Here is a 27,621-nt window from a genome sequence, read left to right as displayed (position 1 = left end):
TTAGATGGGCTTTGGCTGAGGGAAAGCAGTTGGTCAGCACGGTCACAGCGTGGTTCTTAGAAAGACGTGGGTTTCAGCCACTTACTGAGTGTGTGTAGCAATGCCAAATTCCATCTGGGAATGGAGAGAGCTAACCGAGCTTCCTGCTGTCCGAGCCCGGCACACGTCACACGTCGCAATGCGACCTGGGCCAAGCCCTTCAACAGGCATGATGATAACGGGTGGAGAGAGAGCTTTCAGCAGCCCTGTTACCGGGGATTATGCCTGTGTTGTTTAATAGTGCTATCGTGACCAGAATAGAATACTGTTTTATCCAAGTAATCAGTCAGGCCTGTGCTTAGACATAGGCCTAGGGGCTGTTTGGAAATGGTCGCCATGAAATGTATTCGAAACTCTCCTCGTCTTGTCTCTGTCCAATAGTTCCAGGTGAGAGCCATAAAGGAATGCAGCTGCCCCCCACAAACCTGCATTCAGACACGCACCCAGGGCATATGCAGCCTCCATAGATAGATTGATAGTGGGGGTGCCGCATGGCGGTCCCAAAATCAGCCCCAGCCAGCCATGTTGGCCTTAACACAACGGACACGCTCTTAAGTCCACAGTCGTAGTAACATTTTATGTGACAAGCATTATAAAGGTGATTTATAGTACGCATGTGTGTTGGCAGAGTATTTTCCAGAATATTTAGCTGGGGGGATTAGCTGGGCATTTTCAAATCACTTGAATGATGGTTGTTCACCAAGTCCATCTATCGACCGTTAAACAAACTTCCTGTGAAAATAACGAGCGCAGCGAATGGCGACTCAGAATGTCTACTCTGAAGGCCCGTCAAGGACAAGAGACGCATGCCGTGCCAAAGAGTTGGGAAATTCGCCACTTAAAAGCAAGGCCTTTTATTTATGACACAGGGCACTGCTTTACCCCTATAATGCTGTTTATACATCCAGAAGCATTAGTATTGTTTAGTCCATGATCACTGGGTGAATATCTGATGAGAACTCTCAATGTCCTAGATAACACTGTTATTTACTACTGTGCAGTAACACTGTCTATATGCTGCCATACTTACATCCCTACTAAGAGATACTGTCTGTCTTGTTGAAGACCTGAACCCCTCATCACTCTTTCTCTCTCTCTGGTTTTTATTCCCACCAATCATCATATTCAGATCCTGTCTGAGCTGCTCAGTCTCTAGAGAAAATTTTCTTTTCTCCTGGTGGAGGCACCGGGACACCTGTTTCGCTGTATCTGGGCCCTCCCAACCCCCACCCCCCCTTCCAAGCACACCCTACCCCCCCACCCCACCAACCAACCCACATGTGTCTGCTAATCGACCACTACCACCCTCCAAACCACCCCAAAACTCCCCAACACCAGGCCTTTTTCTCAAGCCCAGGTTTTGCTCAGCATTGAAAGGCAATTTGAAACCCACAACCCTAAATCCCTCAACATTTCTACCTTCTACATTCATGCCCCTTCTCAAATCCAGGCCATTCCTATTCCCACACAGCTCAGTCTGGCTCAGTCTGGTCGGAGTTCCGGGTCGGTATCCGGGTCAGCCGTCCAGGTCAGTCACACTATCCGCAGGCCCTCTGAGGAGGCAGCCGCTCCGGACCGGACCTCTCTCATTTAGCCATGGAGGTGACACGGTGGGGCATCTCTGTACTCAGCAGGCCACCAGCCACAGGAGACCCCCGGCCGGACCGCTTCCATCTGGGCCCTCAGGTTGATCAGAAAAACCTGCCTCGGGGGTGATGGTATCTCAAACATCTCTGTTCCCTCCAGAAGGGGAAAAAACATTTTAAGTATTTCCTTTTGACCTATGCGTCCACATTTCAGAGAATGTGTGTGTGTGTGTGTGTGTGTGTGTGTGTGTGTGTGTGTGTGTGTGTGTGTGTGTGTGTGTGTGTGTGTGTGTGTGTGTGTGTGTGTGTGTGTGTGTGTGTGTGTGTGTGTGTGTGTGTGTGTGTGTGTGTGTGTGTGTGATACTTCATACTGACATATGAGCTGCTCAATGCTGTTTTTCTCACACAGAGCAAAGGGAAACCATGAATCACCACCAGTTGGATCCAGAACACCTCCTCTCCTCCTCCTCTCCACCTCCTCTCCTCCTCCTCTTCTCCTCCTCTCCTCCTCCTCTCCACCTCCTCTCCTCCTCCTCTCCACCTCCTCTCCTCCTCCTCTCCACCTCCTCTCCTCCTCCTCTTCTCCTCCTCTCCTCCTCCTCTCCACCTCCTCTTCTCCTCCTCTCCTCCTCCTCTCCACCTCCTCTCCACCTCCTCTTCTCCTCCTCTCCTCCTCCTCTCCACCTCCTCTTCTCCTCCTCTCCTCCTCCTCTCCACCTCCTCTCCACCTCCTCTTCTCCTCCTCTCCTCCTCCTCTCCACCTCCTCTTCTCCTCCTCTCCTCCTCCTCTCCACCTCCTCTCCTCCCTGCATGTGGACTAAAAAGCAGAAACAGAGAGGAATTATTTTCTCATACCTATACAAGAGGTGTCTATCCAGAAAATCAGGAACACAATGACTAAAGGAATACGCTTTTGCATATTGCATAGTTCTTAAGTCAAATTTGATGGCTGGCTGTAAATGTGTATTCCTATATAAAAATGAAATAAAAAGTATTTCAAAAGTGTTTCAAAACATTGCATGTATGTGCAATAAAAATTGTTATTACAGTTGGCAATAAATGAATGTGTTGCTTTAGTTGAAAACTCAGGGTTCAGATATACATCCTGTGTTACTCTCAAAATACCTTCAAGATGTAAAATAAAAAAGGTATGCAAGGTATTTGAAGGAATTGGAATCTTGGTTGTGACACACAGGTGATTTAGTGTTGTAATGCACTTGTCAGTTGTAAAGTATCACATTGAGATAGTGAATCTCCTGACAGTTAGTATGATCGGCCAACGCTTAGGAATCCACGGCAAATAGGAGTATAAACACAAGAGGGCAATAGTTTACCAGAAATCGTATCTTATATGGTGATACACACAACGAGCGGTCCAGCCTATCAAAAGAAAACAGCCCCCTAGTCCCCAGTCAAAGTGAAGTTCTTTATACCTTTTTCTGCACAGTTACTATAATGGTCTTCAGTCAGAATCTTGCCCAGTGAGGTTCCCTGGGGACAGATATCACGTTTGGGAATCTGTAAAACGTCTGAAATCTGCTCAAAGAGAAAGATCAATGACCGCAGAGAGGATTATGGAACAGATACCTTCCAGTAAACATGCTGTCACTCAAAATTGCCTCAAATCCCAGCAATAGGCACTGGAACCCTCTCAACTTTGTCAGAGAGTCTCATAAAATATCCAGCCTGTTAGAAGTTTGTTGGGAATCTTAAATTGTTCCAGTTTCATATTTTGCTATATGGCAGGCATATACATCTATTAACCAATCAATCGGATTGTTTGCATATTTTACTGCTAATGAAAGAAGCCAAGATGAAAGGATGTGAGGAGGTTGTTATTCAAGCCGTTCTGAATCTGGTGCTAGAAGGCAATGTTTTGATACGGTAGTACAGAGCTATAGCAGATTCTGCTGTATATTGTATCATATGCTTTGTAGATTTCTACTCTGTGTTCTTCCTACCACATACATGCGTGCCTTTTCTCTGTAAAGCTGAGGTAATTTTGCAGTGAGGAGAAGTGGATTTTAAATGCTGCTGAAAGATGTAGGGGATATCAGACAAATAACGTGAATAATTATTGGAAATAATGTCCAGATATATGGAGTTTTGCCAAATTATGAAATCATTGCTGCTCTCCTCTCCGGTTCATCCACTCATTGCTGTAGTCATGGTTGGAAAACAGGTGTTTCCAATACTAAGCCCTGTCTCCATGGTCCCAGACCCACTTCATTCTCTGATCATGGTTCAGATATGATATTTCATGGTTGGAACCGTACGCATGATATGAAGTGATTGGGCAGGAACTTTCTCCTCGGAGGACATCCATGTAATGGATGCTGATTGGCCTGCTAAATCACTGGGGTCTGCATGGATCTGTAATGAGGGGCACCGCAGAACAAGAATAGAATCATTGTAAATACTGTATGGTTTCCCCCTCTCTCTCTCTCTCTCTCTCTCTCTCTCTCTCTCTCTCTCTCTCTCTCTCTCTCTCTCTCCCTCCTCTCTCTCTCTCTCTCTCCAATGTTCAAATGATTACGAGCTGCTATCCTCTGAAACAGGTGGCATATTTATGTCCAGCCGTCCACAACAATAGTTACATCATGCACATGGGCTTGATTCCTTTTCTCTCTGGTAGGCAGAACCTGCAGGACTGACTGAGTTTTTTCCTATTTCAGTTTGATAGATGTGTTGAGTCATTGGTTCAAAACAAACAGGGCAGATGTGTTTACAGGACCTTGGGATAATAAATAAGACCATTCTTGGATACTTTTTCTAAAATACATGATATGCTGGTATATCTTTCTCCATCTTTACTGTTCCATACTTGCATAGTTAGTGTATTGCAGATTTCTGATGATAAAGCCACAGTCAGTAAGATTTCCTGTTATTTAAACTAATTAAATAAACTCCATGGATGTTGAATAATATGATACCATATGGTAGAATATCATTGTAATTGCTAGTAAGTGATATTTGAATAAGAAAATGTCAGAGGATGCATTTGCTCTATTCTTTGTGTTTTTGTTAGTGGTCCACTCTGATGGTACGCGCATCTTATAGTGACGGCTGTAAATGAATCAAAACCATGTAAATGAATTAAAATGTTTATTGAACTTTACTGTGCATGGCACCTGTATTTACATTTTTTTTTAATGCCTTTCTAAAGAATATTTTTGATATTTCCCTTTTTTCCACACATTTGTCTTCATGATAGATTGGCCAATATAATAGCATTATTGCTTGGCACTTAAATACGCTTATCTACAACACACCAAAACATACTTTAATTACTCTGTTCTCCTATTGTATATTTAAAACATTTCACACAACAATTTTAAAGCTTATGGTTTTTACTTGCATTCACCATCTTATATCTGCTTTTTAAAAGGTAATCCACTCAAAATTGTGAAGCCATTCCAGTCTGTGAGGAAAGGAATTGATAAGATTGTGGTGATTTCACTTTATGTTCAGTGTCCCCTTGAACAGAGCCTCTCATCCAGCATGTCCACTGAGAGATGCAGGGCCAACAACTGGGCCCCTGTCGGACACACATAGTTCCTCCGTAACCCTGACCTGTAGGTCTTTGACTTCATCCCTCCAGTATGTGCTGTATTATATTATGTTCACCCTTTGTGCCTCATCCATCATCCTCCCTTCATCACCTCTGAGTGACCAGAGGGAAAACCATGTTGATCAGGCAGTGTTAATCTCCACAACCCTTTCAGTTCTCTCCCAATGTTGCCACAACGCTATAGAATAATGTTGCATAACTGTCCTGTTACAACTAGAGATGTGGAAGTGGAGGTGAAGTTTCTGGATCTCACGAAGCCCCTGTCACATCATGTCCGGGGCTGGATATAATCCATAGCAACAAGGCTGAGTTACTGTAGAGGCTGTCATTACTATTGCACCATAACAAATTCATGGGTTCACTCCTGAGAATCCCTGCACAGTAAGAGTATATGGGCTCCTCTCCTTCACGGATCCCTCTGTGTGTCCCCAATAGTGGGGTTAGTGTTCTGAACAGTTACTGAGAGAGTCAGGTATACGGTTTCACTTCGCCTTTTTAACACTATTGTGGCAATTAAATAACAGTTTCACTCCGTTGAATAAAGCCTGTCGGGGTGAAATTCAAAACAACAAGCATCTTGAGATGAAAAGTCATTTTTTGAAAGGTTCACTTTGTACGCTACCTCAGTATTACAAACGCTAAATGTAAAATGACTCAACATCAATAGCACATCTGAGATAACAGATTTATAGTAGAAGAAACATAACTTGTTGAAATAACGGGACAGCAAAAATTGGGTCAGAAGTGAGATCCTAGTTTTTACACGATGTGCATAGACATTTGAGAGGAGGAGCCATACTGACGGCCATCACAGGAGCCAGCCCCCTGCTGGCCAGTGGAGGGATTGCCGATCATGTGCATGCTGTCCATGCCACCGTTGGACAGGTACTGGCGTTCGGCAAATGCCCCGGCAGGGGAAGAGGAACACAGGAGGCCGCCCTGGGGCTTCTCGGGGCTGGCAGCCAGACGAGGGGAGGTGGGGAAGTTGTATCCATACAGGTTGTAGGGGTTGTGGAGTGAGAAGGCGTTGTAGGAACCCTGTTGCACATGGTGGTGGCCCCCGCTGAACATGTGGGCGGATGAGGGGGAGGAGCCAGAGGAGGAAGAGCCAGAAGCGGAGCTAGAGCCCGCGTGCATCACATACTGCAGCTGGGAGGCCGGGAACGAGGTCAGCTGACCTCCATAGGCATCCATCTTTCCGCCAGTGCTTCCACTGCTGCCACCGGACAGAGAGCCATGGCCACCCCCCTGCATTCCCGCAGCAATCAGGGAGGAAGTCCTCTGGGGTAGGAAGGATTCAGACTGCTGGGTGGAGGCCACAGTGCCCCCTGCTGCCTGGAGGCGTCCGTAGGAGCTGTCGGCCAGTCCCCCGTAGCCCTGTAGGGCCGCCATGTTGCTGCGGGCGCAGGCCGGGTACTCAGACAACCCCATACTGCACAACTGGCTCTCCCTGCAGCCCACGTTGAAAGTGTTGGGAGCCAGGTGGAAGGTAGGCGGTGAGCAGGAGGGGGACAGGAGGTGGGCTGCACCAGAAGGGGAGGGGGTTCCTGTGCTGGAGGTGGTGGGAGAGGTGCCCGTGCTTCCTCCTAAAAAACACACAGAGACACACACACAACGCAAAGACAGTGAGACAGAACCAGCGCTACGGAGTGAAACAACAACACAAACACTGGCCAACAATCACACTCTGAGAATATCTCTCATTTCATCCTTTCGCCGCCAGAATGTCTCCTTCCAGCAACTGCTGCCGTTTGATCTTAACCGGTCAAATAAGAGAGTGCTGTTTAAGACTGTCGCATAAGCATCTTAATTCACATGTATTAAAGAATTCGATATTACACTTACTTGTAAATTGCAGCTGACTTCACCACCTCGACTTGCTCAACATCTGATTTTAAGGACTAATTGCATGACCGCATTACTTCTTTTAAAGAGTACTATTTATGGGATCTTAAACCCTCATAAATAACAGTTATTGTTTCTGAGCATAAATGTGGCTTCAGTTTGGTACATTACATGTCGGGTCAACAAAGCTCCGAGCTTGCCCCTTTTCTCACAGAATCATGCATTCATAATGTAGACATGTATGACCGTAAAAATAAAAAACTCATCTTGGCACAGGTTAACATGCAATAAGTCAAGCTTTTGGAATTGACCGATAGCTGTGGGATATCACTCACATATTTTTTTATTAATGAGAATTTGGGCCGCATTCACTAAAATTCCATTTGAAACCAGCTAAAGAAAAAAAAAGAACACTGCATAACTAACTAATTCAGGATTCTCTCTTGGCCAGAGTTCTGATTCTGATTGCGCCATATGCCTTTGATAATACCGCTGTGCTGTTCTGTTCAGCTCAGTTCTACAAGTTTCTGTTGGTAAGGCGAGGAAGATCTCACAGTGATGTCATGTTTTCCTTTCTGGTCGGCAGGGGTTAGAGCAGCGTTAGTGTTGCTGAGGGGAACGGTTGATTACCCCGCTGGAAGGCCGTCTGGTGGAGCTGGGGGGGGTGTGGGGGTTGGGGGGGTGCTCAGTCCTTACGGAGCGCCCAAAGTTCATCAGAGGCGCGAGGACTTTAATTAACGTCTAATCGGTTTGGAGGAGTTTGTGATAACAAACAGATGTCGACACAGACAAAATACTGAGTGGTGTAACGTCATCATGACCTCGGAGGAAGGAGCGCTGAACAAATTGGCTTTAAGCATCGGGGGCCTGTGATACAAGCCATGAGTAGAGACACTGGGCTGTGCTCGGTGGGGAGAGACGCATGCGACTTTCACTGATACCGCTCACGTCACAAAGCCATCCAAAAGCCACAGGGTTCATTGAATTATTTTATTGTCAAAGTCCTGCAGAATGTGAAAAGTTCAGTACATTCCAAGTCAGACGGACATGCCAAAAGTGATGACCAGTGATGACCAGACTGATGAAGGACATAGATAATCGATGCGTTGTGAGGTAAGGGAAAGGAAAAGGTATGCAGTGACAGTGAGAGAGTGTAGATGGGAGATTAGGACATAGTTTAGATACAGTTTTACCCACCTTGCTGTTTCTGCATGTTGGTGAAGTCCTCAAACGTGAGTGTCCTCACAGGCGGTCTCCAGAATGCATAGGTCTCCATGATCGCCTCCAGACCAGTCCTGTGTGAGAGAGAGAACGAGAGACTGAAACAGTGGAAGAAAAAAAAAGAGGGTCAGTGCGAGGGATGGGTTGGGTACATAAAACATAACAAGGGCGGGGCAAGAGAAAGAGGAAGGAAGAGTTGTGACGGGAAAACAGATAGTCAAAAGAACAAGAGAGGCACATAGAGAAAGGAGGGAGTGTAAGTATGAGTGAGAGAGGTTGGAAAGAGAGAGGCAGAGAAGGAGAAGTGGAGTCAGACGGAGGAAACTGGAGCCATTAAAAGGAGCAGGTTTTTACTGTGATCATAAATCTGGGTGACATTTCATCTTGAACACGGTTCTCCTTCCTGCGTGATTTACTCCTGTGTGCCCTGCTGGGCCCTATCCCAGGGAAACGAGGGCCTGTCCCAACCATGTTATTTTAGGGCCAGTAACTCCCGGGCCATTCCAGCTCGTTAGTGCACTACGCTAATCACACTGGCCCTGGCCATCAGTGCGCTCATTCATAGTGCTCAGGATCAAAACCCAACAAATAAGCTATGCCCTGTTTTACCTCATAAAGTAATGTGTCACCAGCCAAAATCCAATAGACGACATAATCATAATTTAATGCCTGAGACGGATCTGTATTAACATATAAATACATAGAGAACCAACTCAGTAGTTAATTGTACAATTTAGCTTGTGTAATATGTCCCTGTTTTTATTGATTTCAGATCGCTATAATGTTGCATTACTCTGCACAGTTCAACAGTGATGAGGTAAATTACTACCATGAGCAGAGTTAGGATATGTGTAAAGATAAATACACTTTCTGTCTATCAATATCTTATTCCTGCATAATCTTTTAATCTGTAGTTTTCTGCAATGAAATTCTAATGCTAGTTCATAAATCCGGCACTCTATTGTTTGAAAAATGAAAAAAGATGTCTCAAATATCTGTGCCGAAAATGCGCTCCAGATGGGAGGGGAGCTTTCATGTGCTGAGGGTCTGGTTCAGTGTTTCCCCTGTTACATATGATCATTCAGACAGACACAGACAGACAGACAGACAGACAGACAGACAGACAGACAGACAGACAGACAGACAGACAGACAGACAGACAGACAGACAGACAGACAGACAGACAGACAGACAGACAGACAGACAGACAGACAGACAGACAGACAGACAGACAGACAGACAGACAGACAGACAGACAGACAGAGAGAGAGAGAGAGAGAGAGAGACAGAGAGAGAGGCACACAGAGAAAAGGAGGGAAAGAGAGAGAGAGCCCTACCCAAAACATGTGGTTCTATCTCAGATGTAATGGGGTTTTCTTGGCAGGGGAGAGAGTGACTGATTTTATATGGAGCAGCATATGGGATTAGGAGGTATCTCCAGGGGATTATTTCCATATTAAAGGCCACGTTGGAGAAAATGAAAGATTTGCACCACACAGCATGGCGAACGCTGAATCATGTTGTATTACACAGACCTCGGGTTACTAGAGAAATATATACCTGTTTCTGCCTGAATCCCGAAATCCTTTAGCAAATGGGTTGCGGTCAATCTTTAGTCTTGTTATCTGCAGGAAAGAAAAACATTACAATCAAAACACATGACATAGCGATGACCGATGCACATGTTGGAGAGGGAAAAACATAATGTCTTTTTTTTATCGAAGAGGGACCGAATGAATGCATGAATGAAGAAAGAATTTAATGAAAATCTGAATTTGAGTTAATAATATTAATAATTGATCATTTTCCATTCATGAACTGAATTGATGTTCACTTCCAGAAATGAAAATGAATTGATCCTAAGCCTGGTGTAGATAGAGCCATTGAGTGGCAACATACCATCGTAGCAACAAAGAGAAAGGTGTCTGGTCTCAGACCTGTTGGTTCTGGTAGGCGGTGACAGTGGTGAAGACAGTCTCAGGGAAGCTGAAGGTCTTCACTCCCTCTCCGCTGGGAACAGGCTTGGTGGGGGACAGGTCACTGCTGAAGTCCTTCCTGATCACATGGACACGAGGCTGGTACTTATGCATGGAGTGGAGGATGATCTGAAACCATAGAGAGATCGTAATGGTTACATCCTCTCTGTGTGTGTGTGTGTGTGTGTGTGTGTGTGTGTGTGTGTGTGTGTGTACGTGTACGTGTGCGTGTACGTGTGCGTGTGCGTGTACGTGTGCGTGTACGTGTGTGTGTGTGTGTGTGTGTGTGTGTGTGTGTGTGTGTGTGTGTGTGTGTGTGTGTGTGTGTGTGTGTGTGTGTGTGTGTGTGTGTGTGTGTGTGTGTGTGTGTGTGTGTAAGTGTCTAAGCAAGTCTGAATTCATATCAGAGCTATATAATTAAGATGAACATGAGTCCACACTTCTAATGAGAGAGGTGGTGAGGTAAATATTTAACACCAGAGAGCAGAGCCGAGGAGTCAGGTTACGACGGCCCAGCCTTCCCTCCGGCTCTCTGTCTGCTCTTGATTACAGCCCGAGTGAGAAAGCCTCCTTGGAGCCGCAGACAACTAAGGGGGTCATTTCAAACAGAGATTGGGGAAACAGTACTGAATGACAGTGACAGTAAATGTAATATTCTAGCCAGGGCCCCCCCATCACCTTCCCCTTGCCCCCCTGCTCGGCTCACGGGACCCCGCAGTTATGACCAAGGGTTCTGAGTCCTGCCTGGGCCTGAGTCAGGTCAACCCTGCCCCCGTCACACGTATACACACTGAGCTCACAACAACACAGAGCAGCCAAGGGTCTTATCTGACAGATCTCTTGTCAAAACAATACATGTAGTAATGTCACTGACAGCCTTCTGTACCAATGCAGTGAGTTCAGCGACATATTTATATCTAATTTATGAATCACAAGCAAATGCCAATCAGCTTGGAAAATCAGCAGCACATGAAACAGATGATTAATAACCAATAGCCACCGCTGTTGATGGAGAGGTTTGATAGTAGACGGAGGAAGAAGAGAAGAGAGATGGGTCAGATACCAGCCTATCTGCGGTGAGGTTTACCACACAGGAAGTTACTAAGTTAATTTCCTCTCGCCTCGAGGCCTCCAGGAGAACAAAGGCCTTATAACGAGGCTGTGGGAGAGGAAAAAGGGGACTTGCCTGACTACCCTCAAAATACTGCTGCATCTGTTATTACATTTGTCAGAAGAACGGAGCTGCGATAGAATCAGCTGTCTGGGTGGAAAACAGGCCCACATGAGGACCAGGGTGTGCCAGCCCACCAGCGCCCCACTGGCATCCCTAAATCAGGACCTCAATGGAGAAATGGATATGCACTGGCTTCTGACTGTTTCAACAACTTGGTAATCAAACCAATCTGGCCTGTAACAGCACTGAGTTCATGTCATGAGGAGATCCATCATGTGCCATAACTACATCATGACCAATCGACTGTTTCAGTATCCGTCGATGAAGGCCGAAGTAGCAAAAACAGTCTCTCTTCTTCTCTAAGAATAGTCTCATCTATACATGGGTGGGGTGAAATAAATTCCCCTGTTATAATGTGAAGCACTTTGAGAAATACAGTAACAGTACAATTACTAATACATCTTTATATTAGTGTAGAAGTGTAACAGTGTTCAAGTGTACAGGTGTAACAGTGTACAGCTGTAACAGTGAACAGGTGTAGGAGGGAGGCAAGAGTTGGTATGTCAAGTTAAGCCGGCTCACCGGCTCACTCACATGGCCCTGGTCGTCCAGCTCATTGTTAGTGAGTTTGAGTTTGTCGAAGCTGACCACCTGCCTCATCCAGGTGTCTCCAGAGGCCAGGGAGTCTGGGTGGATGTAGACCCGCGGGGGCACGGGGGAGTCCGCGTTCCCCGCCACCATCCACTTGGAGCTGTGGTACACATACCTGGACGACACACACACACAGTGACAGACGTATCAGCACCAAACCACATTTCACATTTCATTTTCAGTTTTTTTCAACAGGTTTTGCATGTTATTAGGAAGCATTGAAGTCTTGTATACCATGTGTCATGTGTTTCAGATGCAGGGCTTGTTCACAATAGAGACATCAAATATCCCCACACACTACATATGCTTTTAATGACATATTGCCAATTAAGCTTAGTCATAACATTTTATGTTGTATTGTAAGTTACGGTACAATTTGGCTGCCCCGCCCACCATAGAGCATTCCCCTCACTGACTGGCTGACTGACTGTAGCACGAGGGGGATTCCAGCCCACTGTAGCCCCAGGCACAGCTGTTTGCCTTTAGTTCTGGCCATGTGCACAGTTGAAAGTGCTTACATGCAACGTCTCTGCCAAAGTCATCATTCAGCGGTAAAACATGGACAAAACTCTAATTTGGCCTCTTTGTTATTACACAACCCTCTCGTCTCTCTCTCTCTCATACGCACACACACAGCCTTGACCCCCTGTACACACCTACAAACACTCTCTCCACACACACACACACACACACACACACACACAGACCCGACCCCAGACCAAACACACACACAGAATGCCAGGCGTTTGTGTAATTTCCTGTTTGGAGTGCTGTTTAGGGTTAAGCTCGGTGTAGCAGGGAAAGTGTTAAGGAAGAGAGAAACCTTAGCCCCAAACAGGACTGGAAATTTGATTAGTCCCCTTTCATCTTCCATAAATCTGCCATCTGGCTCCAGCACAATCAATAAAGATCTGACTTTATGTGACACCCTTTGGACAGATGGGGGGGGGGGGGGGGTATGCACGCCCCCTCATCCAACACCACACTTCCTATACACACACACAGACCACCGACACAACATATGTATGCATGCAACTCATCAAACAGATAAATACTTTTATGGACACACAGAAATTCAGACTGACACACACTTGCCAAACCCAGACTGGAAATTGGGTTACCTTACTGACAGAGTAAATATTACATTACCCTACAGGGTTGAGTTCATCAAGTCAAGTCTTCGTATGTAAACATGTGTTTTCGTGTGTGTGTGTGTGTGTGTGTGTGTGTGTGTGTGTGTGTGTGTGTGTGTGTGTGTGTGTGTGTGTGTGTGTGTGTGTGTGTGTGTGTGTGTGTGTGTGTGTGTGTGTGTGCGTGTGCGTATGTTCACATATAGCGGACAAAGTCAATTTTAAGAGCTTGACATTGCTGGTCTGTGTGCGAAATGTGATTCAAACTTAAAACTTACCAACTGTCCACATAAAGGACACTTAATATATAGAGATTTAACGAACCCAGAATAAACAACAAGTTCCTAAAGAGAGGCAGAGAGCCTAAGTAAAGCAAGTAACGACTGTATTTCCAGACCCCAACTCTATGAGAACTATGAGACATTCCAGTGACAACTCGGAGCTCAGTTTACAAAGCCCTGTGGTAAAGTCCCGAGCCAGGATGAAAATCCTATTTAATTTTACAAGATCTTTTGGCTTCTAAAAATCTTCCATGATATTTTGGTTCTCTAGACCGTTCACACTAAGGCAAATGCTTCAGTCAGTGAGAGAGCCAGGGTTCTACTGTGCTTCAATGAAACAATTTAAATAAACAACTTGTGAAAAGAATACATAATGTTTAACTAGTGAAAATGCATTGTTAAAGTGGTTCTTCAGTGTTCCGTTCAAGACAGCCAAGTTCTGTTTATCAAATAAAACTTAAACATAGTAAAAATGTCTGTAACAATAATAACATTAATGCATGTTATTGATATATAAACTGAAGATGTACTCTGTGTTCAATTTGAGATAAAATAAAACAAAGGCATGGTAACCCATCTGTAGCGCTGTTATAACGTTATTGCAACTATGACACTGCCGTTTTGTCTGTCGCTCTGACACTGCGTCCTGAGATGGCTGAGATAACTTACATACATAAAACTAGTATTCCACCATGGTCAAATAGGTTTACAGTAAAAATATGCTTTGCCGTTTACACAGTGAATAAAGCTACCAATTTGATGGTCACACTCGAACCATAAACACATCATGATAAATACTTTTCATTCTCCTCTGGTGTCCTTCTCTGGAGCGCCAGACATTGTGTTCTATGCCAGAAATTCATTCAGATACTTTGACTGGAGATGTCCATCATTAAAACCTATCCCCAAGATGGACATACAGTAAAGACCATTGTTTCAGGTTCCATTCAGATGTATGTGTATATCTGCATTTCTTATCACCATGTGAAATTATCTGTGCATGTTTGGTTTTTTTTCAACTATTCTCCATCTTAAAATACACAACAACAATTTATCAATAGTAGGTTATTTCATCCAAGATGGGGGCAGAGACTAGTTTGGTTTGACTGAATAAGAACATCAATCTCAGACATGAAGAGTGTCATGTTCCAATAATGTGTTGTATTTTGTACAGTGCCTTCAGAAAGTATTCACACACCGTGACTTTTTCCAAATGTTGTTGTGTTACAGCCTGAATTTAAAATGGATAACATTGAGACGTATTGTAACTGGCCTATGTAACCGGTGTGAAATGGCTAGCTAGTTAGCGGGGTGCGCGCTAATAGCGTTTCAATCGGTGACATCACTCGCTCTGAGACCTTGAAGTTGTTGTTCCCCTTGCTCTGCAAGGGCCGCGGCTTTTGTGGCACGATGGGTAACGATGCTTTGTGGGGGACTGTTGTTAATGTGTGCAGAGGGTCCCTGGTTTGAGACCAGGTAGGGGCGAGTAGAGGGACGGAAGCAAAACTGTTACACCTACACACAATACCCCATAACGTAAAAGTGGAATACTGTTTGAGGAATTTTTACAAATGAATAAAAAATAAAAAACTGAAATGTCTTGAGTCAATACATGCTCAACCCATTTGTTATGGCAAGTCTAGATAAGTTCAGTAGTAAAAATGTGCTTAACAAGTCACATATTAAGTTGCATGGACTCACTCTGTGTGCAGTAATAGTGTTAAACATGATTTTTGAATGACTACCTCATCTCTGTACCCCACATATACAATTATCTGTAAGGTTCCTCAGTCAAGCAGTGAATTTCAAACAGATTCAACCACAAAGACCAGGGAGGTTTTGCAACGCCTCGCAAAGAAGGGCACCTGTTCGTCGATGGGTAAAATAAAAAAAAGCAGACATTGAATATCCCTTTGAGCATGGTGAAGTTATTAATTACACTTTGGATGGTATATCAATACACTCAGTCACCACAAAGATACAGGCGTCCTTCCTAACTCAGTTGCCGGAGAGGAAGGAAACTGCTCCGGGATTTCACCATGAGGCCAATGGTGACTTTAAAACAGTTACAGAGTTTAATGGCTGTGATAGGAGAAAACTGAGGATGGATCAACAACCTTGAGGTTACGCCACAATACTAACCTAATTGACAGAGTGAAAAGAAGGAAGCATGTACAGAATAAAATATTCCAAAACATGCAACCTGTTTACAACAAGGCACTAAAGTACAGTAATAATGTAAAAAATTTGGCAAAGCAATTCAATTTTTGTCCTGAGTACAAAGTGTTATGTTTTGGGAAAATACAATACAATCCATTACTGAGTACCACTCTCCATATTTCCAAGCATACTGGTGGCTGTATCATGTTATGGGTATGCTTGTAATCATTAAGGATGGGGAGTTTTTCAAGATAAAAAATAAATGGAATGGCGCTAAGCACAGGAAAAGTCCTAGAGGAAGACCTGATTCAGTCTGCTTTCCACCAGACACTGGGAGATGAATTCACTTTTCAGCAGGACAATAACCTAAAACACAAGGCCAAATCTACACTGGAATTGCTTACCAAGAAGACAGCGAACAAGAAGACTGAGTGGCCAAGTTAAAGGTTTTACTTAAATCTTCTTGAAAATCTATGGCAAGACCTGAAAATGCTTGTCTAGAAATTATAAACAACCAATTCCACAGAGCTTGAAGAATTTTGAAAAGAATTATGGGCAAATGTTGTACAATCCAGGTGTGGAAAGCTCTTAGAGACTTACCCAGAAAGACTCACAGCTGTAATCACTGCCAAAGGTGCTTCCACAAAGTATTGACTCGGGGGTGTGAATAGTTAAGTAAATTAGATATTTCTGTATTTAATTTTCAGTAAATGAGTTACAATTTCTAAAAACATGTTTTCACATTGTCATTGTAGGGTATTGTGTGTAGATGGGTGTGACTTTTCTTTTTCTTTAATCCATTTTGAATTCAGGCTGTAAAACAACTAAAAGTCAATGTGTATTAATACTTTCTGAAAACACTGTATGTGTACATCACTGTGGATACATCATTATACACACCCATCTGAATGGGGAAGTTAGGAAATTAGTTGGGAAGTTAAGAAATGTTTGGAAGCGCTAAGTGTGAGCATACCTTAAGAAGATAGGAGCATACCTGTATCTCTTATTGTCCACAGGAACAATGTCCATGGCTATGTAATACTGCTGATGGGGGTCAAGACCCACAATCTTCACTCTCATTGCAGGGAACATCCGCCTAAGAGAGGACAGAGAGAGAGAGAGAGAGAGAGAGAGAGAGAGAGAGAGAGAGAGAGAGAGAGAGAGAGAGAGAGAGAGAGAGAGAGAGAGAGAGAGAGGGAGTGTGTGATATTAGCAAACTAGCTTGCAAAGTTTAATATTGGATTATGAGTATGAGCATTAAAAAAGGGAAAAGGAACTCTCCGCCATGCAGACATTAAGTATAATTAATGCAGACGTTAAGTATAATGTCACTTGAAATACATTCTAGTGCACCACTGGGCAAATCACTGAGAAAATTCACAACACCCAAGAGAGAGACAAGGTTTGAAGTTTGACCAATGTCTTGCCAGTCATATGAGGTCATTTTTTACCCCTCATCCCATCATAACAGGGCCTAGATGCACAACTTTATGATAATTCATTAAAATGTCTATCAAAGTTCCATGTCTTCATTAAATAAATATTATTCTGATTAAAGAAAGTAGGTCATTTCATCTTCAAAGAAGATTGAAACTGTCTTAATGCACGCGCTGGCAACAAACTCACTCTTCCTTGACAATGTGTACCCAATCATGAGAAGTCTTTTTTAGTTATTCGACGCAAATCAAACCAGGAAAATAAGTTTAGAACGCAAACAGACGCCATATTAAAAGTAGGACTGCATACACAGAGACATTTTCAAGTGAATTCCTCGTTTTACACTTCAAAAGCTGCATTTTTATTTCATTTAAACGTCATACATATTTTCCCTCATAATGAGAAAAGAGGGCTGTTTTCTTACTTCCTTCCTCCTCTGAATTTATAGGCGTATTATTAGCAGAGCCATGAAATACACGCAGCCAGTCCTGTAAACTCTAGGCCTACTGCATTGAAACAGGGACTGATTCTATTTATGGGGCGATTAACAACGTAAATCTGATTCATGAATATCATGAAAACAACGTTGATCATATATTGTTTAGGTAAATCTGATTTACGGGTTAGCTGTCAAGTTAGCGTACATGTATTATTAACATAAGAGCAAACCGGAAAATACAACTTTACAACTTCACAGTACAACTTTAGAATATTATGCCATTTGATATTGGCCTAGGCCTACCAAAAGAAAATTCAACACGCAAACAACGTGGTCCTTGACATTTCTCCATAAAAACATGTAGACGAATTGGTCAGCTTCAAATAAATTAAGTTCGACAAAAATAATCAGTGGATATCTAGTTTAACGAAATGGAAAGCATTTTCAAATGAGAAGAGAAATATGCGCATCCCTATTTTAGGCCATAGAACATTCCGCTCTGCCCTCGCTCTCTTCTGATGCATGTTACATAGTCAGAGGAATTATCATATGTTTATTAATAAATGTGATTAATATCATAATATTTTCTGTTGTTAAAATTAATATCTTACTATCTTCTGTTGTTAAAAGTAGTAGGTCTAAATTAGCCTATACTAGCCTAGACTAGATGGGGACAAATCTAAAGCTTTGATGCTGATGTTTTTACTGGGCCTCTATTTCTCCTTAATTGACATTAAATGGTAGCCTAAAACATAAGTAATATTTCTGATCCATAAAAAAAATGAAATATATATATATGTATTTAAATGTGTTGAAGTCTCTGAACTCAAAACAGGGTGTTGAAATGGCCTTAAAGGGGTAGTTCACTATTTTAGAACTTGATGTTAGATGGTTCCTCACCCTGAAAATAGGAGAAACTGTAATCCATGGTTGAGTTATCTTTAAACCACTACAAACTTCAGCTAACTTTAGCCACCACAAGCTAACAATCAATGGAAGTCATGGGGGCATGTGAGCATGTTTTTTTTATGGCCAAATCACCTTTAAGAAACATCAAACCAAACATGGAGTTGAGTTGAATTGATTTCAGGTGATTTGGACATTTAAAAAAAATTAAAATACTCAGATTCCTCCATCACTTCCATTGATTGGTGGCTTGTGATGGCTAAGGTTAGCTGAAGTTTGTAGTGGTAGTTTAAAGAAAACTGAACTGTAAATTCAAGTGGCCTTTGAAACTAAAGTCAGTTAGGCCTAGGTTAGATAAACCTCTTCACCTTCTATCTGCAAATTCCCTAATTTTGAAATAAACACATGTAAATAGGTTAATGTGTTACAAACTATAGGCCTACAGAAGAACTTGCTTTCCCAATGTTTTTCATTTGTTTCATGGAGGGAATAGTAATACCCTAGACCGCTTTATTTTTAGGCTAACTTTGTGAATAAGTGGACTTCATACATTTCCTTGACGGCAAAAAAAATAAATCAAGCAATTAAGTTCCTTTCTCATATTGCTTGATCGTAAAATTCAAAATGGACGGGAAATACATGGCCCTCCCTGTGAGAGCGCGCAGGGGAAAGGTCTTCCTGAGAACAGTGTAGGTTTAGTTATATGCTCGGTTTAGGTTGTAATTGCTACCCAAAAGGGCAAGAAAACCGAAAACATGTTTCAAAGAGATTAATTAGAAACAGTTCCTTTCTTCGCCGGCTATTCTCTGACATCAGCCATGGAATACCCTCACACTTCATGTATGGCCTGTGATGGGAGCGGCTCTCGCACGTCCGGAGCCCTTTCCCCCATGTGCAACACATTAGCACCCCTGAAAAACAGGGGTAATTCCCATAGAGGACGGGCATCTTTTGCGCAAAACTAGGCTCGGTGTGCGTGTGTCTGTGTGCGTGTGCGTGCGTGTGTGCGTGTGTGGAAAATGTAGCAATTATAATCAATTTTGCACAGAACTTCATAAACAATTTTGCCTCATCAGAGGCAATGCACCTAGTCGTAAAACCTATAGAAAGCTAGGCCATATGCCTAGTCTATCCTATAGTAGGCCAACACAGAGCATATGTTCAGCGCAGCCTATTCCTAGAAGGAAATATAATATCAGATGACTCCCTTAAATCATAAATATGCAGCAGTTGCTTTACCTCCCCGCTTTAGTGATGATCATCTCCGTGCCAATTTCATGGAAGCGCTTCCAGAGGTCTGCGCACTGCAGCTCCACCTGAATCTCCTCCATGGAGGCAGCGGGAGACGGCTCGCAGGCCGCCGGGGCCAGGTCCGCGGGGGAGCCGAAGGAGCACGACGTCCTCTCCGCCAAACCCTCGCTGTATGATCCGGGACTCGCCTCCGAATCTGTGGAGATTATCAAGATTATGAAAATGCAGCCACAGTAAAGCCGGGGCTTTAGGAAAATTGGCGTTGAGTATTGACCTGTTTTTTATGGTCTCTGGTATTGCCCGTTGAGGCCAAATCACCTGCAGCATGAACTCAGAGAAAGCACCAAAACTGAAGAAAATTGAAATATGACTAAAACTATTCAATTTACGTTTGAAATGTCATAAAGTATCCAGGGGTATACAAAAAAACACAAGGGTAAAGCATGCATCAAACGAAATGGGTATTTTTACATGAAAAAAAACGCCCACGAACAAAATAAAAAAAGCTGAAAAATGAACCCAACTGAAAGCCACGCCACAGTCAATGAGAGCATAAAAATATAAAGTATGACTAACAGACTCTTGCCCATATGAATTTAAGACGTATTATTCAAATAAACATACTCACGAACTACAAACTTTAATTCATATTACTATGTATATAGTCTTATGTCATATATTACTACGCCATATGAAAAGGATGCACAACAAAGTTATAACAAAGTTCTTATATTTTTTCCCATGAAATCTCTAAGAGGTAACACAATAACAACAATGAAAATGGCAAAAGAAGTGTAGCCTACATAAACAACATGAATTGACGAAATTTCCCAGATTAACTGTTCCAGAGTTCCTTAGTTTCCAAATAAAGTCATGGAATCCAAAAGGGTTCCAAAATGGCTCTTTGGCTGTCCCCATAGGATAACCCTGTTTTGTTTCCAGGTAGAGTTCTATACAGCCTACTGTAAAGTTATGCATTCTATTTCTTATTAATGTACTGTCTCCTTTGTTTGTGCCGATATCAAATCAAATCAAACCAAATTTTATTAGTCACATGCGCTGAATACAACAGTTGTAGGTAGACCTTACAGTGAAATGCTTACTTATGAGCCCCTAACCAACAATGCAGTTTAAAAAAATACGGATAAGAATAAGAGATAAATGTAACAAGTAATTAAAGAGCAGCAGTAAAATAACAGTAGTGAGACTATATACAGGGGGGTACCGATACAGAGTCAATGTGCGGGGGCACCGGTTAGTTGAGGTAGTATGTACATGTAGGTATAGTTATTAAAGTGACTATGCATAGATGACAACAGAGAGTAGCAGTGGTGTAAAGAGGGGGAGGGGGGGGGCAATGCAAATAGTCTGGGTAGTCATTTGACTAGATGTTCAGGAGTCTTATGGCTTGGGGGTAGAAGCTGTTTAGAAGCCTTTTGGACCTAGACTTGGCACTCTGGTACCGCTTTCCGTGCGGTAGCAGAGAGAACAGTCTATGATTGGGGTGGCTGGAGTCTTTGACAATTTTCAGGGCCTTCCTCTGGCAGGAAGCTTGTCCCCAGTGATGTATTGGGCCGTTCGTACTACCCTCTGTAGTGCCTTGCGGTCGGAGGCCGAGCAGTTGCCATACCAGGCAGTGATGCAACCAGTCAGGATGCTCTCGATGGTGCAGCTGTAGAACCTTTTGAGGATCTGAGGACCCATGCCAAATCTTTTCAGTCTCCTGAGGGGGAATAGGTTTTGTTGTGCCCTCTTCATGACTGTGTTGGTGTGCTTGGACCATGATAGTTTCTTGGTGATGTGGACACCAAGGAACTTGAAGCTCTCAACCTGCTCCATTGCAGCCCCGTCGATGAGAATGGGGGCATGCTTGGTCCTTTTTTTCCTGTAGTCCACAATCATCTCCTTTGTCTTGATCACGTTGAGGGAGAGGTTGTTGTCCTGGCACCACACGGCCAGGTCTCTGACCTCCTCCCCATAGGCGATGTCGTCGTTGTCTGTGGTCAGGCTGTCATCGGCAAATTTAATGATGGTGTTGGAGTCGTGCCTGGCCATGCAGTCATGAGTGAACAGGGAGTACAGTAGGGGACTGAGCACGCACCCCTGAGGGGCCCCTGTGTTGAGGACCAGTGTGGCGGATGTCTTGTTACCGTTCTGACGGGGGCGGCCCATCAGAAAGTCCAGGATCCAGTTGCAGAGGGAGGTGTTTAGTCCCAGGGATGTAATATTGTATTATTTATTGAGAGCCCTGACATGAGTAGGTTGCTTTGGAAGGACACACCAAGTAAGCAGAGTTATGCAGATGTAGGACTGCTAAAGACTGGAGTGTGGCCCAGGAGTAACCACCAAGTGATCACCAGTCCCAAAACAAAAGACAAGAGCATTGAGTGGAGACATGAAGACACTGCAGGAAGGACAGATACACCACAGAGACAGAGAGAAAGGGATGAGAGAGAGAGAGAGAGAGAGAGAGAGAGAGAGAGAGAGAGAGAGAGAGTGAGAGAGAGAGAGAGAGAGGGGGGGGGTGAGAGAGTGATATGAGAGGGAGAGCGAGAGAGAGGAAGAAAGAGAGAGAGAGAGAGAGAGAGAGAGAGAGGTGCAGAGAAAAGGAGTGAGATATTTTTCATCATCCACTTGAGAGATCCTTTCAGCGTATTGGCGGTGATGATCCTCTCTCTCACACCATGTGTGAGCCGAAGAACAAGGCAGACAGAGTGGCTGTTGATTTGGCCCATACAGCCCCACAGCCATCAGCCACACAGCGGGAGAGGCCAGACCAGATATCTGTGCCTGCTCAGGGCAACCATGACAGCCTGGTTGCTGCTGTCATCTCAGGCCTTTGCTGTCATCAAGCTGCGCCGCGTGCATCTACCAGCCCTCAATGAGTCACCACGTTGTCCCTCATAAGTCACCAGACCAGTCCCTGTCCACCACATTTATCTCACTGTCCCCCTACTCACTGACAGCCTGCTCTGTCTCACCCACTATAACCAGTCAGTACAGCTGAGCAACACAAGTGAGAGAAACGACACACATCTATCCTACATTACACAGGATATTTCTGGGTAAAAATAAACATATCCTGTAAACCCTATAAACTAACTTGTGTTTATGCACAGAGAAATCAACTTGTGTTGAACCTCATTAGACGGAGAACAGTGATTTTCCCTGTACGTCTACCAAGTTTGAAAAAAGAACAATAATGGTGTCTTCGGTTTGTCACAACAAGACATCTAGATAGTTTGAATGTGAATTATAACACTTTTATAACAAAGAATATTATGGATTTTAGCTTCTTACTCTCACACACAAACTCATTTACTATGTAATGATCTAATTAGAAAAAAACATGTTACGAAACTAACAAATGTGTGTGTGACTATTGAATTGGAACAATGGACTATTCACAGAGTATGACTAATCTGGTCATTGGTGATCATTACACACTTGCCTTACAAGGTAAAGCCCTTCCTATGCAAACAGGTTTATGAATAGAAGATGCATTTAATACAGTTGTAACAGAGTGGGTAAGTAGCAATCTACCAACCATGAAATTGAAGGGTAACCCAATCCACAAGAAGCATAACCACCTGTTTCTGCCTGAATTAAATTCAGACCCATGTTAGGGAGACGCAATAAAATAAAGATTTAACCATTTTAATAGTGCACACATCTGTTGTCTTACATTTTGGCTTTTCTTCTCAGAGGCAGAATTTTTTAATTTGAGTCTCTAATGTAGAAAATGTTTCTGGGATAATCAGAACCAAGTGACAATTTATATATCATACATTATATAATAGGTTAACATATTTAAACCACAGAATTAAATGAAGTACGGACAGAATAATAACAAAATCACTAATATATGGTTTAAAATAGAGATTCAACAGTTCAGTGACAGTAGCCTATGTCTATCTCTTAAAATCCAGTGACACCCCATAGACTGTAAAAATAAAAAAACAAGTCTAAATTATTATCCATAATATAATTACCGATTCCCTGTGTGAGACATAGATGCAAAACAAATAATTTAGTAATAGGCCAGTAATAGGCCATCTTTAAGAGTGAGATTAAAGGCAATCTGCAATATGTTATATATATATGTATTTGTAAATCCACAATGAAAAGTACTCTGTCTTATTATTACAGGTTTTGTATGTTCTCTCTCGCACACACCTGACAGTGCGGATATTTATATTTCAGGCAAGTCATTTAATATTGATTATAGTCCTTGCTTTGGAGGGGAAATCCTGCAGACAGGCCTACATGTGCTTATCTGAAACTAAGGTCATGTTTGTCATACATGTTGGTTCTCTGGGAAAACACATTGCCATTAATTCAGTTCAAGCTATTGTGTGGCGTTCTCACAATTTTGATATATTCTTCTAAGACGTGTCTTTCAATAAGAATGTTATATGACCATGTCGGTTTGAAAGCTTCACATGGAGGCAAAATCATTAAGTAAAAAGCCTAAACCGCACAAACTGACCACAGAGACGAGCTGTTTTCAATGATGGCTGGTCTACGCGTCAACTGGAGGCTAGTCAAGGCTGGATACTCTCACACACTGCCTGCAACGCTGCCAGGAATCTGGCTCATAATGACTTGGAGCTCGCCGAGACAACGTGACTTTTCAATTAACGACGACTCTAACTGGACCAGCTCATGTGAAACCGTGGAGGATATATAACCTGTATTTGACTGACTGGCTCGCTGTCCAATTGTCAATGGTAGTACCGATACCCTGCATCTCAGCTGTGAACTAATTTAGTTCGGTTCTCCTCATTTGTGAGGCATCCACCAAATGCCCAACGCTTGGCGGCTGGCGCATTTCAGTCAGCAACCTCTGTGCGCGAGGGTCCAGTCATTTTGCTGAAGGCTTCTCGACCATGCAGCTTGACCAGGCCTCAACAATGAATTGTAAAATTATAAATAAATATGTAGATTATAAAGCCATGCACGTGACGCTAAATGAGTCTACAATGATTTTAATGAACCAAATAATATATATTTTATATATATATATATATATATATATATATATATATATATATATATATATATATATAGGCATATAGCCTATAATGCAAAACGTTTTAGACCTTTTTAGATCATTAATGCAGGACTACATATTTGAGAAAAAGCAGGAGGGGCTTCGCCTTTTGTCTATAGGCTACAAGACCTATTGTGAATACAGTTGTAATGGGGATTGTTGGTTTACGTGTCTGTTGAAATTCAATGTAGGCTATAATGAGCTGAGAGGATATATATATGAATGTGTATTAGGCCTACGATTCATATTTTAGGCCAGAGGCGGTTAGAATAGGCCAGGGTATGGAATATCTCCATCGTCATGTAGTTAATAAAGTAAGGATATTCAAACTCGAAGCCTCAAGATTGTGTCATTGTGTCTGCTTTTGACATCAGTCTCTCCGATAAGATCGATGCAGTGTTCTTCAATTCAAACCTGCTCCAAATCCCACAAAACGTAGAAAAGACGATACATTTGTGACATATAAAAGGTTTTCATACAGATTTTGCTGTCTTCGTTATTCATTTAGAAAATTCTAGCATTTAAAATGATAGATAGGCCTATCCTAACTTGAATAAGTGACTTGCGCACTGTAGGCCTAGGCCTGCAATAACTTCGACCTATTGAAAATCCTGATAGGCTAAGCTACTTACTTTGGCTTATTACAACATTTCCAACAAATAAAAAACGATAAAAGATTTTTTAAAGATTTTGATAGTTGCGATTTATGGATCTGAAATGTTTTGACAGTAATAAAAAGCCTGCGTGATTCATAGCAGGCCATTAACATTTGCCTGGGCATTTCAATTTTGGGATTTAGGCATACAAAATTCATAATCATCAATTTTAATGAAATATACATTGATGTCCCAATTCTGTTTTAGGCTATTCTTTATACGCACCATTGCTCATATAGGTGAGTGCTACGTGGAGATTGAGGCCCGAGTCTCTACCCAATCGACGTTTTTCCTATAGCGAATACACTGCAAAAATACATATTATTAAAACGTTACAAAATAATATTAAGACTCAAGAATTGACTGAAAGCTGTGTTGATGGTTTCCTTCGACTTAAAGTAATCCACTGAACACATTTTGAGTAGGCCTATAGGTCAAACGCAGACGGGGGTTGCGTGTCCTTAATTTCATATAGCGAAATAGTTGATATTATTGGAAAAAGAAACCAATACAACATAATAATACAAATAGTTTAAACGTACGTTTTATTGGCCTATTGTTTCCCAAATATGAACAATTATGGCGTTAGGGTAGGTCTATATATGCTGCACGAAATTGGAATAGAAAATATAGTGCACACAGGCTAACCATGTGCAGACAACACACACACTCTCTTCACACACACATTGTCTTATATTATATTTGGACTCACACATTTTTTTTATATAAAAAAACCCAGATTTGGCCTTTGATGGCTTATTTCTACGATATCTTGTATGTGGCATTCTGCAAAAATGCATGATTTGCATTGAACCACAGACACTACACTAATTCGTGTAACCTTGCTGCTAATCTAGGCCTACCTCATCTCTGCAAAATATCTCTCTCAATTCAAGACCATCTTAATATGTAAATATGAATTACAATTGATCATGTCTCCACTGACGTCACCTGTATGGCCAATTGTATTATATCAACTGAGACCCTCTGGTCACACACTGGTTGAATCAACGTTGTTTCCACGTCATTTCAATGAAATGACATTGAACGAAAGTGTAATAGACGTTGAATTGACGTCTGTGCTCAGTGGGGAGGCACACGTGAAATAGATTTTACCCAGCTAGCCCTAATAGAGAGGGGACACTGGCTTCACATGCGACCTGTATGTTGTACTAATATGTAGTAATTTGTAAAACAATGGTAATACAACTTTTAAGGTAACCATTTACGATATGAATGAATATAGTAGTGCAATAAGAAAATGAACCGTGACCTTCCGCGAGAGGCTACTACGTTTTCTGCGTGCTTCTACTGACAGGACAATTAATTTGTTAAAGCAATGGTTCTTATACTAAATCAATACTTTGTGGTTAACTTCTTTGATAATTTACACAATGTTAATACACCACTATTAGGCCAACGGTATATAGTTATGTTAAACTACAAACATATATTATTTACGGGCAGTATTAGCCTACTAGGCTCCTATATTATTCCACATTAGTTATCTCAGGAAAAAGTATGAGGACTCGTTATCTTTGAGATAGTGATGAAATGATTGCCGTTTCTGTATTCCTCTTTTCCGTGAGATATAATCCGTAGTTTTGTGATGGAAGCATAACAATATTCAACAAACCCAAAATATGAAGTAATGGTGGTTACGCACTGACCGGGGTCGATATCTAGACAATGTGCAGGGTCGTCGCCGTCTCCTAATTGTCCGTTGGTGGCGAGGCTCTCCATAGACAACTCCAGCTCCTTTTCCTCCCAGCCCCGGAGCTTTCTCTTCTTGTTTGACCCGATCAGGGCTTCCACCGAAAAGGCGTGCGCTCTCGAGCTCAGAGCAGCGGCAGATCGCCTCCTGTCACTCATTTCTCCCAAGGCAAATCCACAAGAGGGAAAACAAAAACTCCGTCCAAGCAGTGAGCACAAGGAAAATGCGCACGTCAATGTTTACAACAGTGCAAAAAGTCGACAATGACGAAAGTAATCCAAAAACTATGACTATAAATGGTGTCTCAAACCTCTAACGATATGATATGCCATCTCTACGGCGCGTTTGATTGCTCGAAAGTAATGCTATCTATCGCTTTTGTCTCTCCGTCCTGCTTTTCTGCCTCTTCCTTTTTCTCTTTTTGTCCTTCTCCCCGCTCTCTGATTGATACTCACTTCTGGATAACTTTTTTTCCGAAGCGTTAAGTGCAACCCTCTCGCTCACTGTCAAACCTCGCGCGTCCAATGAGAA

At 42.6% G+C, this 27,621-nt stretch overlaps 1 protein-coding gene across 4 annotated transcripts; it reads right to left on the bottom strand.

The window, feature by feature from the left end:
* Window positions 1-4,713: 4,713 nt before the first annotated feature.
* Window positions 4,714-27,545, bottom strand: tbx15 (T-box transcription factor 15). Of its 4 annotated transcripts, none has more exons than XM_014174062.2 (8): window positions 27,047-27,545; window positions 19,656-19,863; window positions 16,629-16,730; window positions 11,995-12,178; window positions 10,200-10,367; window positions 9,823-9,887; window positions 8,239-8,360; window positions 4,714-6,782 (listed from the first exon to the last, which is right to left on the bottom strand). In XM_014174062.2, exons 1-8 carry the CDS (start codon window positions 27,246-27,248, stop codon window positions 5,956-5,958), a joined length of 1,878 nt encoding a protein of 625 aa, XP_014029537.1. In that variant the 5' UTR covers window positions 27,249-27,545; the 3' UTR covers window positions 4,714-5,955. The 4 variants fall into 4 exon arrangements, with proteins under 4 accessions (XP_014029537.1, XP_014029539.1, XP_014029538.1 ...); XM_014174064.2 differs by having other exon boundaries at window positions 8,239-8,336; XM_014174063.2 differs by having other exon boundaries at window positions 12,007-12,178.
* Window positions 27,546-27,621: the final 76 nt, after the last annotated feature.

This window comes from Salmo salar, chromosome ssa25 (genome assembly GCF_905237065.1).
Source record: "Salmo salar chromosome ssa25, Ssal_v3.1, whole genome shotgun sequence".
NCBI classification, from domain to species: domain Eukaryota; kingdom Metazoa; phylum Chordata; class Actinopteri; order Salmoniformes; family Salmonidae; genus Salmo; species Salmo salar.
Note: the sequence above shows the minus strand (reverse complement) of the source record. Positions and strands in the feature narration are given on the sequence as shown.

Coding starts and splice junctions, on each gene's coding strand:
- tbx15 (XM_014174062.2), bottom strand. CDS start 27,248: ATGAGTGACAGGAGGCGATCTGCCGCTGCTCTGAGCTCGAGAGCGCAC. Junction 16,731..19,655: donor ATCATCACTAAAGCGGGGAG/GTAAAGCAACTG, acceptor GTCCTCTCTTAG/GCGGATGTTCCCTGCAATGA. Junction 6,783..8,238: donor CAACATGCAGAAACAGCAAG/GTGGGTAAAACT, acceptor TGTGTTTTTTAG/GAGGAAGCACGGGCACCTCT.